The sequence below is a fragment of the Solanum stenotomum genome, unplaced genomic scaffold (assembly GCF_019186545.1).
Source record: "Solanum stenotomum isolate F172 unplaced genomic scaffold, ASM1918654v1 scaffold20987, whole genome shotgun sequence".
NCBI lineage: Eukaryota > Viridiplantae > Streptophyta > Magnoliopsida > Solanales > Solanaceae > Solanum > Solanum stenotomum.
In genome coordinates, this window is record NW_026026317.1 from 78,228 (window position 1) to 93,348 (window position 15,121).

General features: G+C 33.7%; 1 protein-coding gene and 1 long non-coding RNA gene across 2 annotated transcripts; both read right to left on the reverse strand.

The window, feature by feature from the left end:
• LOC125850928 (uncharacterized) lies at window positions 1-2,312 on the reverse strand. Its single transcript, XR_007444861.1, has 3 exons — window positions 1,961-2,312; window positions 1,691-1,783; window positions 1-413 (listed from the first exon to the last, which is right to left on the reverse strand). It is a non-coding gene; the product is annotated as an uncharacterized LOC125850928 (long non-coding RNA).
• An 8,955-nt stretch (window positions 2,313-11,267) lies between these two features.
• On the reverse strand, window positions 11,268-15,117 carry LOC125850925 (putative disease resistance protein RGA1; the record flags this gene model as incomplete). The annotated part of the gene is given in 2 exon segments (XM_049530746.1): window positions 11,268-11,910; window positions 11,912-15,117. Coding segments are annotated over 2 exon segments (3,849 nt in total), but the record flags the coding sequence as incomplete, so codon positions are not given.
• Window positions 15,118-15,121: the final 4 nt, after the last annotated feature.

The following is a 15,121-nucleotide window of genomic DNA, read 5'->3' on the forward strand; positions in this document are numbered from 1 at the left end:
ACAAAGCAAACTGATTATAAGTTGAAGTGATATCCTAAAAACTAGTCCAGCACTTAAGCAAATGACTCAGTTTGAACTGTTCCATTTGAGACGGTTATGCACGAGAGAAATTGCGTAATAATCTACTGTAAACTGACGAGGCACTCTGGTGTATCGAGAAATTTTTCAAAAAATGTGTGAGCTATCTTAGCCTGATTTCAATCTCCAATCTAGAAGCAGAGGGACAAGAAGAGTCGATTTTTCGTCCTTTGAGATCGAATGTTTGTATTTCAGTGTATAATACTCAGTCAAGGGAATAAATCTTGAATGTCAAGGATATCAGCTAGGACACCAGCTGCTGTGGTATCATTTCCTACTCCAGCACCTTGGATAACCAAAGGTTGTTTCTCGTAACAACGGCTGTATATCTCCACCTGCAGACGAACGAATTGCAGACATTCAATCATCGTAGTCATTCTTCGACAAAAGCAAGTCATTAATCTTACTGATTGTATGACCTCCTAAGTACAAGGGATACATTTTACGATTAAGGTAGAATCAAAGCATTTAACTGCACAAAGTTTTTCAGGGCGACAACGAGATGATGCGTAAAGAGTAAAGATAAAGTAAGGCGTTAGCCTAGGCATGGGTAATGTACACAAAAGTGTGTTCAATAATCAACTTTTCCCCAAGCAGCAGACAGCCAGACACTTTCTTCTGTGCTATTTGTTTTCAGTGAAGCTGTTTGTAGCAGTTGATTTTGTGAAAAATTAAAGTTGATTTTATGGAGGTACCAAAAATATCTTAGATATTTAGTAGAATTTGGTAGAGTAAATTATCTTTGATATTTATACTTAAGAAAAATCTAGATGTTCTAGATAATTAGATATTTATAGTAAAGTATAGAAATATCTAGATCCTTGTTACATAGTTAGAAGATAAGGTATCCAGATATTTCTTGTAGATGTATCTAGAATAATTTCTAGAAGCATCCCTATACAAGTATAAATAGGGTGACATTATTCTTGACAATGCATTGAAGACATTGTTATTTCTTTATTAGAAAAGGAACTAATATAATCCTGCTGGAAACAGAATTACGCCTTCACAATGGATTAAAATATTGATGTTATCCTTGGTAAAGGCACTAGAATCTCCTTAAAAGTTTACTTGCCACAAACACTACATCTTATGTGCAAGCAATTAGGTGTTATCTCACTTCAGTTGAGGATGTATTGTTGTAATCTCTTTATGTGGCCTTCGGCAATCTTCATGTCACGAGCTAAGTTTTGGGTGGAGTTAAACCTGAGAGGAACACTTGCCTGACAGGAAAACGAGTAGAAATTTGGATAAATGTATGAAGATGCACTGTAAAGTAGCATATAAAAGAAGAATTCATGTGTAAGACATTTGTCTCACACATTCTCTTAATCGCTTCTCTGACTTCTCTCACATTCAAATTAGTCCTAGACAAACTTCCTAAGCAGAAGGCCAGAAAATATTATTGTACCAGAGGAACACTTGCCTGACAGGAAAACGAGTAGAAATTACTCATAGAAAGAGTAACATAAAACAAAAAAGTAAGACTACGCTTAATTAGAAATAGATAATATCATATTTTCAATAACCACTTTTCTGTTTTTGTATGTCATATCTTCAATTCTCATATGGTGATTTTACAAACATTAATAGCGTAGTTGTAACTTATCACCTGGTTCAATGTAGCCAAGGCTTTTAGCAGCATTAACGACTGGGCTGAATGGCTTTCCATCCTCAACCTCACTCATTACATACCCCAGGGTACCTGTTAGATACCAAGATATATGACATCTTACCATCAAATGCTTCTGATGTTTATAACAAGCAAGATAACCACTAGGGATAATCAATTGCTCTTGCATATAAAAAGGTGTTTAGCTTTTTTGTCTGCCTCCTTTACCTATCAAAGTTTCTGTTAACATTGTAGATGAAACTCTCTTACCTCTTTCACACTGTGGGTCTATGTCTTCATCCCGGATTCTTCATGATAGATTCCATTTTCCTCCTATAAAGAAATTTTTCTCAGTCACCTTCCAGCTAACTATCTTCGTGTCATCTTTTCTTCTTCTGAGTGTCGTATCCATGATCAGCGCACGGGAAGGATCGTTGGCTGGAAGAGGACCTCTGGGCGACGGAACCTCTCAGCACCAAAGTTAGTAACTTGTCCATCAGGCAATTCATAGTCAAATGCCACATTGGAGGCTGGAGGCAGGAGGATGGTGATTCACCCTCCCTCCTCTCTAGTTCATGCATCATATCAGCTTCTGGCTTCTACTAACAAAATAAATAATGAGCTCAGTTCCGCATAGAATATCCTTTAAAAGCTAGGAATTAAGCAGCAAAATATATTGTTTTGCCTAGCTTTTTTAGAACATGTTGATCATTCGACGTTTTTCCTTTCCAACATTAGACCAAACATATGCATAAACTTGGGTCAGAAATTAATTCAGTGAAATGTGAATTAGGCGACATCAACTTAGCAAACACTTCATAAAGGCATTTGACAATTTCTCATCTTCTATAGAATTGAGGCATGTATTATAACCCAATCAGAAGACATGTAAAACTAAAGATAAATAAAGAAGATCAGCAGAAAAATAAATATTTGAATCAACAGATGCCAATCATATGTTACACAACTTTCGAACAATGAAAACAATATTTTCAAAAGCAATTTCCCACTTTAAGTATCTAAATAGCAGTAGAAAACCGATATACTCCAACATCATTGAGATGTAAGGTGGGGCAAAACCAATATAAGCGTTGTGGTGAGGAAGAAAGAAGAAAAAATATTTGTACCTTTGTAACTTTCTTACATCTATCGGAGCCCCACTTGTTTTAATCATTTAAGGTTCTCCCAATCAACATTTATGGTTTGAGCAATAGACACTCCACACTGATCAACAAGGTTTAAAAATGGAAAAGAATTAACTAAAAAGGAAAGTGAAGTAAACAAAAAATAAAAAACTTCTGAGGGAAAAGAATAACTTACATCTGTTGGAGAGTCATTTGTTTTAATCATCACATGCATTCGAAATCGATATATAAGATGGGAATTTGAGCAATATTTGGCCAGTATTTCCCCTTGTTAAATTTTAGTAGTGGTTTGAGCAATGGGCAGTCGTAAATATCTAGTTTAGAGAGGGAAGAGGGCATCTCTTTTAATGGAAGGGATTGGAGCTTAGAGTAAATCCAAATTTAGTCAGACTCGAACGTGAACACCAAACACCGAATGAGAAAACAATATATCCACTATAAATATATATAACACGTTGCTAACTACGAAAATAATATACATATCCATCTTCAGTTGCAATTGTTGTTCAAAATCATCTAATCAGATCTCCATCAAATGTCTTCAAATTTTGTAGAGTCAATCTCTTTAGACTATTCCAACAAATCTAAACAACACTTCAAATTTCTCACACACACACATAAAACAAAGACACGATTTGAAATTCAAATCCACTTCTTCGAGCTTATTCAATCATCGCGAGTTATCTTTCTAATTTGATTTTCCGTACACAAATCTTACAAAATCAGTATTCTAACCACTAGTTGAGTCCCAAACATATTTACAAATCGAGTTTGTCTACTTACAAAAGACGATTGCACTGGAAACATGAAATAGTATCAACAGTATAGCCCCATCTCGAAGACATGCCTATAACAGCAGACCTGAGTTCACTGTGGATGACATAGTAGCTTTAGCGGAAAGAACAAAAAAATAAAAAAGAACTCGTGAACAGATGTTAAAAATAGCAGCAACACCTTAGAAGCACTTCTTGTGGACAATGGATGGACCAGACTTGTCGTACTCGCCCTTCAAAATCCACATCTGATTAAGCACAAAACATGTTCAAGTTAGCAACATGTACAGTTCAAAATAAAGTTTAAAATTGCAAAAGTATATGCAAGAGAAGATATCTGAAGACAGTGATTTTATTACTCGTTGGATAAACACCCTGCAAATGTATATCTGAAGCTCTTACATCAAGCATTGCCCTGTGTAGTTGTCTGGTCACTATCCAAGAAATATAGAATTATATAACATCTAATTATTCTGACAATGGAAGTTGCACTTATTTCCTAACACTTGTGATTGTTATCCCTGATTATCTTTTAAAAAATTTAGATTCTCTATGAAGCTTAAATATAAAGCTATGTGTTTGATGATGAGCACAACATCATCATATATCATCATATCATATCATATATCATATTATATTAAATGTGGAAAGGTTCAAAATACAAAGTTGAATTACCATTTAATCCCTAAAATAAATCAAAATAATATAAAACAAATAAATAATAGATAACATCCTTTAAATGTTAAATAATCATTTTAAAAGAACATACAAAAATTAACTTATATCTATCATTCCTTTTACTCCCATTTAATTCTCTTCCAGTTGTTAGTCAATTTTTTTGAAGAGTTATTATCAGTTTCACCAACTGATGTACGTGTAACGTGACCATCAAACTTCTCTCCAATAAGTATATTGATTTTCTTAATGTCCTGTCATATACTAATGTGACCCCTCAACTTCTTCCTTAACTATATATGTAATTGCAAAATACACATAGGGATAAAGTTCAAGCAGTTGGATAATGTCTATTAGTCCAGATTTCTTTTAATGGTAAGTAAATAGTATGTATAACTTATAAATTTGTTGTTCATATTTTTTGCATGTATATAGTACTTAGTTAATATTTTAGATTATTGTCTTTTCCTATTAGGGTCGTTCTAATATTTCATTTTTTTAATAGGGAAAGCATGACAAAAAACTATATTATTAGAATAACAATATTAATTATATGTAGATTGTGAAAAAGGATTGTTGGAGTTGATACTTCCACTATATTCTCATATGTTCATATCAAGTTTCTTATTCTTGATTGATGGGTACACCTTCCACCTGATCTTTTATATAGCTTAAATCTTTATGAAATATTGAGTTGTTCAATTTTGCAGGTTTACACTATATCTAATCACTCATTCAACAAAGAAGTAATTTTATTAAGCTATCTGCTCATCAATTTCAGTTTGTATTTTTATCATTAAAACTTTATGTTTATACTGCAGTAATTAGTATGATCTATAGTGTATGTACTATATGGGTTATACGTGCAACGCGCGTGAAGTGCGAAGTTTCAAAGTATAATGTTGAATTACCATTTTATCCCTAAATTAAATAAACAAAATTATAAAATATTTAATTAATTAAGTATTATATATATATATATATATATATAAAATATTTGTAATATCAAACTTTTCATGTACCATATAACCATTAATTTTGGTAACTTATATACATTGACACAAAAAGTGCAGAATTTTAAGAGTAACATTAGGTAATAAAATATAGATTATTATAATTACATTAGGTAATAATGTTTTCCATTTCAATATTTATTTTTTCTTTCAATCAGGTTTTGTGTTCCTCAAATTACGAGACCGAATCAATGATCTTCTATTCCTTTAAGGTAAATCTCAGAAACAATTTTTGTTTTGTTTCCTTTCTCCAATTTCAGGTGAAATTCAGCATGTAAATTCAATTTTATGTTAATAAATTTTCTTTTCTTATGTCTCTCAATAATCTTTTCTTATGTAGTACTTAGTAAAGTACTGCTTGAACTAAGGGTCCATGGTAAACAACCTCTCTATATTTACAAGGTAGAAGTAATGATGCATATGTATAAATACTTTTAAGACATCACTTATATGATTATATTGGATATGTTGTTATTGTAGTAGCATTTTCTTATATGTTTTCATTTTCCAAGGATACTTTATGGTAGCAATTTCTTTTATTTTTAAAAATAATGTGAAATGAATAACTACCAACAAAAATTCAATCATGTACAAAATTTATAAAATAGTAAGAAACAAACGTGCAACACACGTTCCTAGAAATCAGTATTACTGAAAGTGGGAAGCTCCAACCTTTAAAGTTGAATTACCATTTTACCCCTTCATTATATTAAAATGTTATAAATTATTTAATTAATTAAATAGTCAAAATAAAATTATAATTCACCCAAGGCTTAATTACATGTTGTAAGTTCAAAAACAAAATTATGCGTGTTTAGATAAACAAAACATCAAAACATTTCAAATTCTTGGATACGTTAATTTAGAAACAGTTAATATTTAAAGAAGGCTACTTTTTTAAATGTTGTCATACTAAATGTGTAACATCCGGCAATATGAAATAATTGAAGAGGCTTAGAATTGGAAATTTTCATTTTTTTGGAAAGAATTTAAAGTTTTGGAAAATTTTGGCTAAGTATGGAAAAGGTGAGTTTTTGTCCAACTTTGATCAGTCGTAACTTCTAGCTCATGATGAGTTAGAAGTATGTCCAGTTATGGTTGCATAGCCCTCGGAACGATATTTCCAACGCCGCCGAGTTTGCTCAATTCGGAGTTCGTATGAGCGAGTTAGGGCCTTTGAAAGTTGGGCAGTTGACAAGGAAATCCGTCCGGGAATCATTAAGGGCATTTTAGTCTTTTCCCTAGCCAATTCTTTTGGGATTATATTGTTGTATAGGGCTGATCTTTGGATCATTTTGTTCCATTCTAAGAGAGTGAAGGCTAGGGCTTGAGGGTGAAGAAGAGAGGAAGAAGAGAAGAAGAGAAGAAGAGAACAAGAAGAAGAGGAAAATCGAGGAGATCAACAAGTTTCACCAAGATCATCGTGGATTTTCGTCGGGGGTGATCCCTAACAAGGTATGTGAGCTTTTAGTGTTGGGTGATTCTTTCCCCCACACACCTAACCCCTTTTATTCATTAAGAAAGGATTGGCTTTGTTGTTAAAGTTGTGAGTTGTTGTGGTTGAAGTTGTTAAAGTTGTTAAAGTTGTTAGTTGTGGTTGTTGTTGAAATTATTGTTGGTATTGTTGTTGATTGAAATGTTGAGATTCTTGATGATTTGGGACTTGTTTCCGGTTGGGGTTTTGAGTTGAAATCTATTGAATGTTGAGGGATTTCATGTTTCTAAGTGATTAGGGCTGGAACCCTTGAAGTTAGAGAGTTTAGAGTTGGTATCGTGAAGGAGAAAGTTGGACAGCTTGCAAGGGGCACGTCCGCGTCGCGGACTTGTTCCCTCTGTGAACAAAATCTTCTCCGCGTCGCGGACAGGACGCGGACTCCACTGTTTTCAGAATTTATGTTCGAAGATTTTCTTTAGTTTGGCTGTCCCAAATCATTCCTAAATCATTCCTAAACACCATGAGGTCCTTCCAAATACCAATCAAGTCCTTGAATCCATAATTCAAGAAAGTTAGGATCAAGTCAAGTGAAGTTAGAAGTCAAGTGGAGTTAGAGCCAAGCTTAGAAGTTAAGCAAGTCAAAGCAAGTCTTTAAAGCTTTTCAAGAGTCGTTATTGAACGTCTTAACGTCGTATCAAGTTTCAAGTTGAGTTAAGAGTTTCAAGTCAAGTCAAAAGTAAAGAGTTTAAGTGAAGTAAGGAGTAAAGAGTCGAGTCCATTTCTCCAAAATTATTAGGGAACTATGTACTTCCCAAAGAAGTTCTAAATGTTTTTACATTTAAGTAAGAAAGGAGCCATGTTTTCCAAAAGAGCCTTTGGGCTAAGTTTTGAGTACTCGTCTCAATCAAAGAAAGAAGTTATTTTAAAAGCATGAGCCAAAGTATTTTTGGGAGTAGTATTGAGCACCGAATTGGGGACACGAGTTCATATTAACTCAACTCTCCATAAGAACCATGCGCCAACATGGGACTTGACGTATCATTCTTTTTAGATGATCACGTAAGATTAGGCTAGTGGATCCACTAAGCAAAAGTAAGGTCCTATATCGATGGCAAGGTATAGNATATAGATTATTATAATTACATTAGGTAATAATGTTTTTCATTTCAATATTTGTTTTTTCTTTCAATCAGGTTTTGTGTTCCTCAAATTACGAGACCGAATCAATGATCTTCTATTCCTTTAAGGTAAATCTCAAAAACAATTTTTGTTTTGTTTCCTTTATCCAATTTCAGGTGAAATTCAGCATGTAAATTCTATTTTATGTTAATAAATTTTCTTTTCTTATGTCTCTCAATAATCTTTTCTTATGTAGTACTTAGTAAAGTACTGCTTGAACTAAGTGTCCATGGTAAACAACCTCTCTATATTTATAAGGTAGAAGTAAAGATGCATACGTATAAATTTTTTTAAGACATCACTTAAATTCAATCATGTACAAAATTTATAAAATAGTAAGAAACAAACGTGCAACGCACGTTCCTAGAAATTAGTATTACTAAAAGTGGGAAGCTCCAACCTTTAAAGTTGGATTACCATTTTACCCCTTCATTATGTTAAAATGTTATAAATTATTTAATTAATTAAATAGTAAAAATAAAATTATAATTAACCCAAGGCTTAATTACATGTTTCAAGTTCAAAAGCAAAATTATGCGTGTTTAGATAAACAAAACGTCAAAACATTTCAAATTCTTGGCTACGTTAATTTAGAAACAGTTAATATTTAAAGGAGGCTACTTTTTTAAATGTTATCATACTAAATGTTAATAATAGCTAAAATAACGGTAAGAAATAATAATTTCTCATTTTACAAGCTTTCCAAAATTAATTTATACATTTCTGGAATGTTTAATAAAATAATTACTATAAAAATTTGCAGTAGCTTATGACTTTATATGATTTTCTATATCACTAATATTACAAGTTTAAAAATACTTTAAAGAGAAAAATAATTTTAGAAAGAGTCTTTTTCACTACCCCATTAACTACACATACATACAATGTATGCTATTTATTTATGTCATTTATTAAATTAATAAATTTATATTATCTTGAGCTTGTAGTTTTTGACAGAAATTGAAGAGTGGTCTTTTTATTATTTTTTAATACAAATTATTATATTAGTCAATTTCCTTCATATATCAGCTCACACTTTTGCATTACTCTTCTTTTACTCAACATACTTCCTTATTCATGGTTAGGTAAATATATTGTACTGATTTTTTCTTCTCTTCCTCTTATTACAATTTTACATTTTTCATTCCAATTTATTGATACTATTTTTCCTAATTTTGTCTTTCCTTTTTTCAATAGAAGTTGTTGTGTGCAATCCATATTATAATGCAAAAAGGAAAATTGACTTTATAGTGTTTTCAAAAATATAGATATAATTGTTGTTAAGAATTTCAAGTTTTCTTTATATATACATGGTTGAATGTTGATGTATAGATTGAAAGTTTCTCAATGAATTGGGAAGCTCCAAAGTGAAAAGTTGAATTACCATTTTATCCCTACACTAAATTAAATTATTATAAAATATAATTAATTAAATGTTCTATCATTAATTAAGAAAATCATCATATTCAATACTACCTCAGAATGAACACATAGGTTGCATACTTAAAGTCTAATAACAATCAATAAAGTATTTGAGTATACAAAAGGTTGGATTGATTTTCTTGCAATTGCTACTTATTGCAGCCTATTCAATACTCTAGAATAACTTTTCATATCCCTAAACTAATTCAATGTTTGGAAGTTCTTTTCAACTTCCAACTGTAGGTTAGAATTTTATAAATTGCCAGATCAATAAGTCATGTTAAATTCATTATGGTTCTATTCTGGAGTTTCAATACTGTAACGATCTGATTCCGTCGTTAGGGAAAAGCCAATAGGGAAAGAATTGGGGTCAGAAAACTTTCTGGTAGTAACTTGGAATTTCCTAATCTAATCCAAATTTGGATGAAATCGGAGTCAGTGAGGTCTAGGGAAATCTGGTAACGAATGAGAGACCTAATTATGAATTTGATCACGTGCGTTGATAGCTAAGACGTGAGTGGTAAAGAATAATATTTGATTCTCGCGTGAAGTAGGAATCAAAATCTATATGTTGACTTCGGTTCATTTGTGGAATTGTTTTTTAAATAGCCCTCATGAATTATTTGTTAAATCACCCTCTTAAATTAGTTCAAGAGAAGAATATTGTGAATAATCTAATTTCGTGTAGCAACTGTAATTGCATTCATATTGGATCTTAAAATTGTTAAGTCTAAATCTTTATCTTGTTTATGTCAAAAAGAGGCATAGTGAAATTTGGATTTTGATTACCAGAAAGTAGAAAAATGTAATGCTTACGAGATTTTGGAGTTGAATAAATTACAATCCTTTAGCCTTTCAACAATCCCAAAAATACCAAATATAATACAATCCCAATAATACCAACTTCTCATGAAGCATTCACACAAAAAACAACATAATTAACAATTGATTAAGAAAACTAAGATGATAATATTATATCATCGTATCTCATATATATGTTTATTGTATTACTAAAAGTGGGCAGAATGTTAGGCAAAAGTTAGATTATGATTCTATTTCTACATTAAATTTAAATGTTATAAACTATTTAATAAATTAAATATTTAATAGTAAATCATCATATTAGTACATGAATCAACCACCATAAAGCTTCTTGAATATGTATTCTTTTTATTAATTTCATGCTGGAGTTAAATTCATGATTTTTTTCTTTTGTTCATCTTCCAATTGGAAATATGAATGGCTATGTTTGCCCTTAACAATAGGAAAAAAAATCATATAGATCTATATTATATTCTTTTTTGTATATAAATACTCATAACAACTCTAAGTGTTCTTCAATCTTATCCTATGAATAGTGACATTTGACACAATATTGTACACAGTTAAAACAAATTGAAAAAAAAAAGAAAGAGAATCTCTATGCTCTCTTCTCTTGTCTCTTTTTATTTGTTTTTATTTAATGTTTATGTTTCTTGTTTGTTGTTATTGTATAACTTTTTATTGTTTTATGGTTATTAATATAGAGAATTTACATTGGTTAGTTGTTTTGTATACATTAACCTAACATGTGGTATTTTAGTATCCTCATTTGAATATTGTATTTGTACAATAATTAGTTATTTTTACTTTATGCACTTTTAGTCAATTTTATAATTAAGGGTGTATTCTTTTTATTAGGAAGATATATATACTTTCTATCATAAAAATGGTGGATATTTTTTTAGTAAATACCAATAGATTTGAAGGGGATAAAATATGTCATTTGCAATATAAAAATTATATGAAATATTTTGGGATAAACGTGCAACACATGTTTCCAGAACTAGTGATTAAAAATGAAAAGAAATAACAAAAAAGCAAAGTGAAGTAAATAAAAAGCTTCCAAGGGAAATGAATAGCTTACATCAGTTGAAGAGCCATTCGTTCTAATCATCACATGCATTCCAGATCGATCTCTATGGTGGGAATTTGAGCAATATTTGGCCAGTATTCCCCCTTGTCAAATTCTAGTAGTGGTTTGAGCAATGGGCATTTGGAAATATGTAGTTTAGAGAGGGAAGAGGGCATCCCTTTTACTGGAAGAGATTGGAGATTAGGGCAACCATAGATGGTCAGCTGAGAGAGGGAGGAGGGCATCCCTTTTACTGGAAGGGATTGGAGCTTAGGGCAATATATGATGGTCAGCTGAGAGACGGAGGAGGGTAGTGCTGATTCAGAAAGTGATTGGAGATTATGGCAAAAGTAGATGGACAGCTGAGAGAGGGAGGAGGGCAGTGCTGATTCAGAAAGTGATTGGAGATTAGGGCAATTACTGATGGTCAGCTGAGAGAGGGAGGAGGGCAGTGCTGATTCAGAAAGTGATTGGAGATTAGGGCAATGGGAGATCGTCAGCTGAGAGAGGGAGGAGGGCAGTGCTGATTCAGGAAGTGATTGGAGATTAGGGAAATTCCTGATTTTTAGACTTTGAAGCGAAGTGAGGTGCGAAAACTGAATTTGAGGTAAATTAAAAATAGTTAGATGTTGAAGAGAGGTGAGGTTTTTGAGATGTTGGCTGCTTAATGTTTTCAGATTCTCTTTGAATAGAGGAAGGCAACTCCCAATTCTCACCACCAACAATCTCTTTGTCACTGCCATCATGAGAGATCTTTAACCAGTTGAGACAGGGGAGTCTCTGTAACCGCCACTCCTTTCGGCCGTTCACCAGTTTCTTGCAATTACTGATCCAAAGGCGTTGTAAATTGAAGGGCAATCCTCCTTCAGGAAAGGACTCTATTTCTGGACACATAATTAGATACAGTGTATTAAGAGATGGAAGGAGTTCCTGCATACGTTCTGGCAGCCACTTCAGCTTCTTACAATAAATAGTTAGTGACGTCATCTGGGTCCCCCCACATGCCACCGAAAGTATTTCAACATTCTCACAATTCCAAATAGCGAGTCTTTCAGTGGCAGTAGGAATCAAAAACCTAGTAAGGTTGTGGCAATCCTCTACTCTCAATTCGCGTGCTCTTGGGAGTAACTCAGGTGATATATCATCTATACAATCACTTCTCAATTCCTCGAGAAACATACTCATCTCACCAACTGGCGGATCCAATTTCAATTTCTGGCAACCAGATATCCTTATTCTCTTCAAGGTAGTGGGCAGTATGCTAAAAGGAAAGAAGGCAAGAGAGTTACAATCAGTAATATCTACTTCAACAATCTCCTTCGTTCCCTCAAGTTGGGATCTAAACATTTGAGCATCATCAAAAACCTTTGGACAACCAATAACTTCAAACCTTTTTAAACATGAAAGTTGGATGGGTGTCTCCAGACTGAGTTCAGGGCAATTTTTAATTAAAAGCTTCTCAAGTGTAGCGAACACTCCACTTCCTAGTACGTGCCATTGCTTCCACATCGGCATATCTTCAAATTCAAGCTTCTCAAGACAGTTAAAAGGCTTTTTGGAGGACAAACTGCCATAGAATTCTTCTGTCACCTCTGTTATTCCATGCATCCCTTTAACGGAAAGGATTTTCAAAGAAGGGAGTTGTCCTAGTGCTGGCAAGGAATAACAGTCCGTGCAGTTATCAATAGACAATTTCACCAGCTTAAGAAACAAAGGATCAGCTAGCCAATTTGGAAATATTGTCCCTCTATATCCAGTGATTTCGACTTCTTTTATGTTTTTATGTGGGCGTAGCTCATCAAGAATGTCTCTTTCAGTTTGTGAATTGTCGGCAGTACTACTTTCACTCCACTCCAAAGATAACTTGTCAACGTGATTCTTCTCCCTCATCTTTGCCTTCACAGCTTCCCTTCTATCAACCACATTTTGCAACTCTACAACTGATAGAGATCCATACAAGTTCTGTGCTTCACCCAAATCTTCCATTCTCCAACCACTTAGAAGAAACTTGGCTCCCACTAGCACTCGGAGGCTTTTCAACTTGCTCAGATGTAGCGGCATCTTCAAGAGAGAAGTGTTGCTTATGTCAAGATGACACAAGTTAATCAACTTCTCCATCTGCAGCGGTAGCTCCTCAAGATAATCACAAGATGACAGGAGAAGTGTCTTTAAGTTATACAATCCACAAACAGAATCAGGCAACTTTTTAATCTCTGTCTCAGAAATATCCAAAAATTTCAGGAGCTTTAATTTGATAAACAAGTCATTTGGCAACTCCTTAATCTTGTAATGAGACAATGATAGTACCCTCAAGGATCTTAGTCTTGGCAGTATGTTATGCAACACCCTCTTGCTTAGAGGGTGATAACAATAATTGACACTAATACATGTCGGAAGCAATGCCCTCAGCTGCTCCAATTTGTAGAGGGGTGTCAACTTCTCAAAGTCACCAATTCCCATTGAATAAGATAAGTGCCGACTTTTTTCCAACATATGAGATCCTTGGCTCTCTTCCAACCTTATACAAAGTTTTGAAGATGCAATTTGGGCTAAATCATTGACAAGGTCATGCATTAAGAATTTCTCAATGTTCCTTTTAGAAGGATTTGGCACCCTTTCGAATAATGATCTTGACCTCAACTCGAGAAAGTATTGGTTGCCTGAATCTTCAATTATTTCATCTTCCAGTGGTACGAGACCATTGGCAATCCACAGATGAATGACTTGTTCTTTCCTAAATGGATAATCTTTAGGAAATATTGCACAAAAGGAAAAACATCGCTTTAAATGTGCGGGAAGATCATTGTAGCTCAACATCAACGCTGGTAATATGTCCTTGTCTCGCAGCTCCCATATTTCACTTCTCAGAATACGTTTCCACTCTACAACGTCTGATTTGGAGCGTAACATGCCAGCTAGTGTCTTCAGAGCTAAGGGCAGTCCTTTGCACTTAGCTGCAATTTGTTTTCCGACCTCTTCAAGTTCCGGATGTCCCATAGGATCCATGTTTTCAAATGCATGTCTTTTAAATAAAGACCAAGAGTCTTCAGTAGACAATTTGTCCATGCTAATTTGCTCATTTCCCATCATCAAGGCAACACTCTCTTTACGTGTCGTCACAATGATTTTACTTCTTGTATCTCCTTGTACAAAAATATTTCTCAAGTCATCCCACTCGTTGTAGTTGTCATTCCACACATCATCCAAAACAATAAGAAACTTCTTTCCCTTTAAGCTTTCCTTCAATTTGACTTGAAGCTGATTAAGATTGTTGTGGACATCCTTTGAGTCAAATGAGCCAATTTCTTGAAGTAACCCTTTCGTTATTCTCAAAGCATCATATGGCTCAGAAACACAATACCAAGCTTTCAAACCAAAACGGTTCTTCACCCTCTCATCATGGTAAACCGCTTTAGCAAGTGCTGTCTTACCCAGGCCGCCCATTCCAACAATAGGAACTACAGCCAGATTTTTTCCCTTTGTATCCATAGGCAATAAACGACCAACCAAATTCTCTATATCATTCTGCCTTCCAAAGATACCAGAATCATCAACCAAAGAAGTTGAAGGTGTTCTAGTTTCTTGTTTAGTTGAACCAAAATGATCCTTTAAGCCAAGGCGACCAATTTGCTTTTCCAACTCCTCCAATGTTTCAATGGTTTCTTCCAACTTCTCCTTTATGTTAAGGAAAAATTCATCAGTCAAGCACAGGTTGAGGTCACTTACTTGTTTGTTGCTTGTTTCTGCAAGATTTTGATGCTGGCCTTCCACCTTAAGCCTCAAAGCTTCATAATTGACTTCTTCTATCAAGTTTTCAGCGCCATCCACAGCACTCTGGAGCTTATTAAGCCATTGGCTCACATGTCTATTTGATGCTTGCTTATTCTCTGCATCA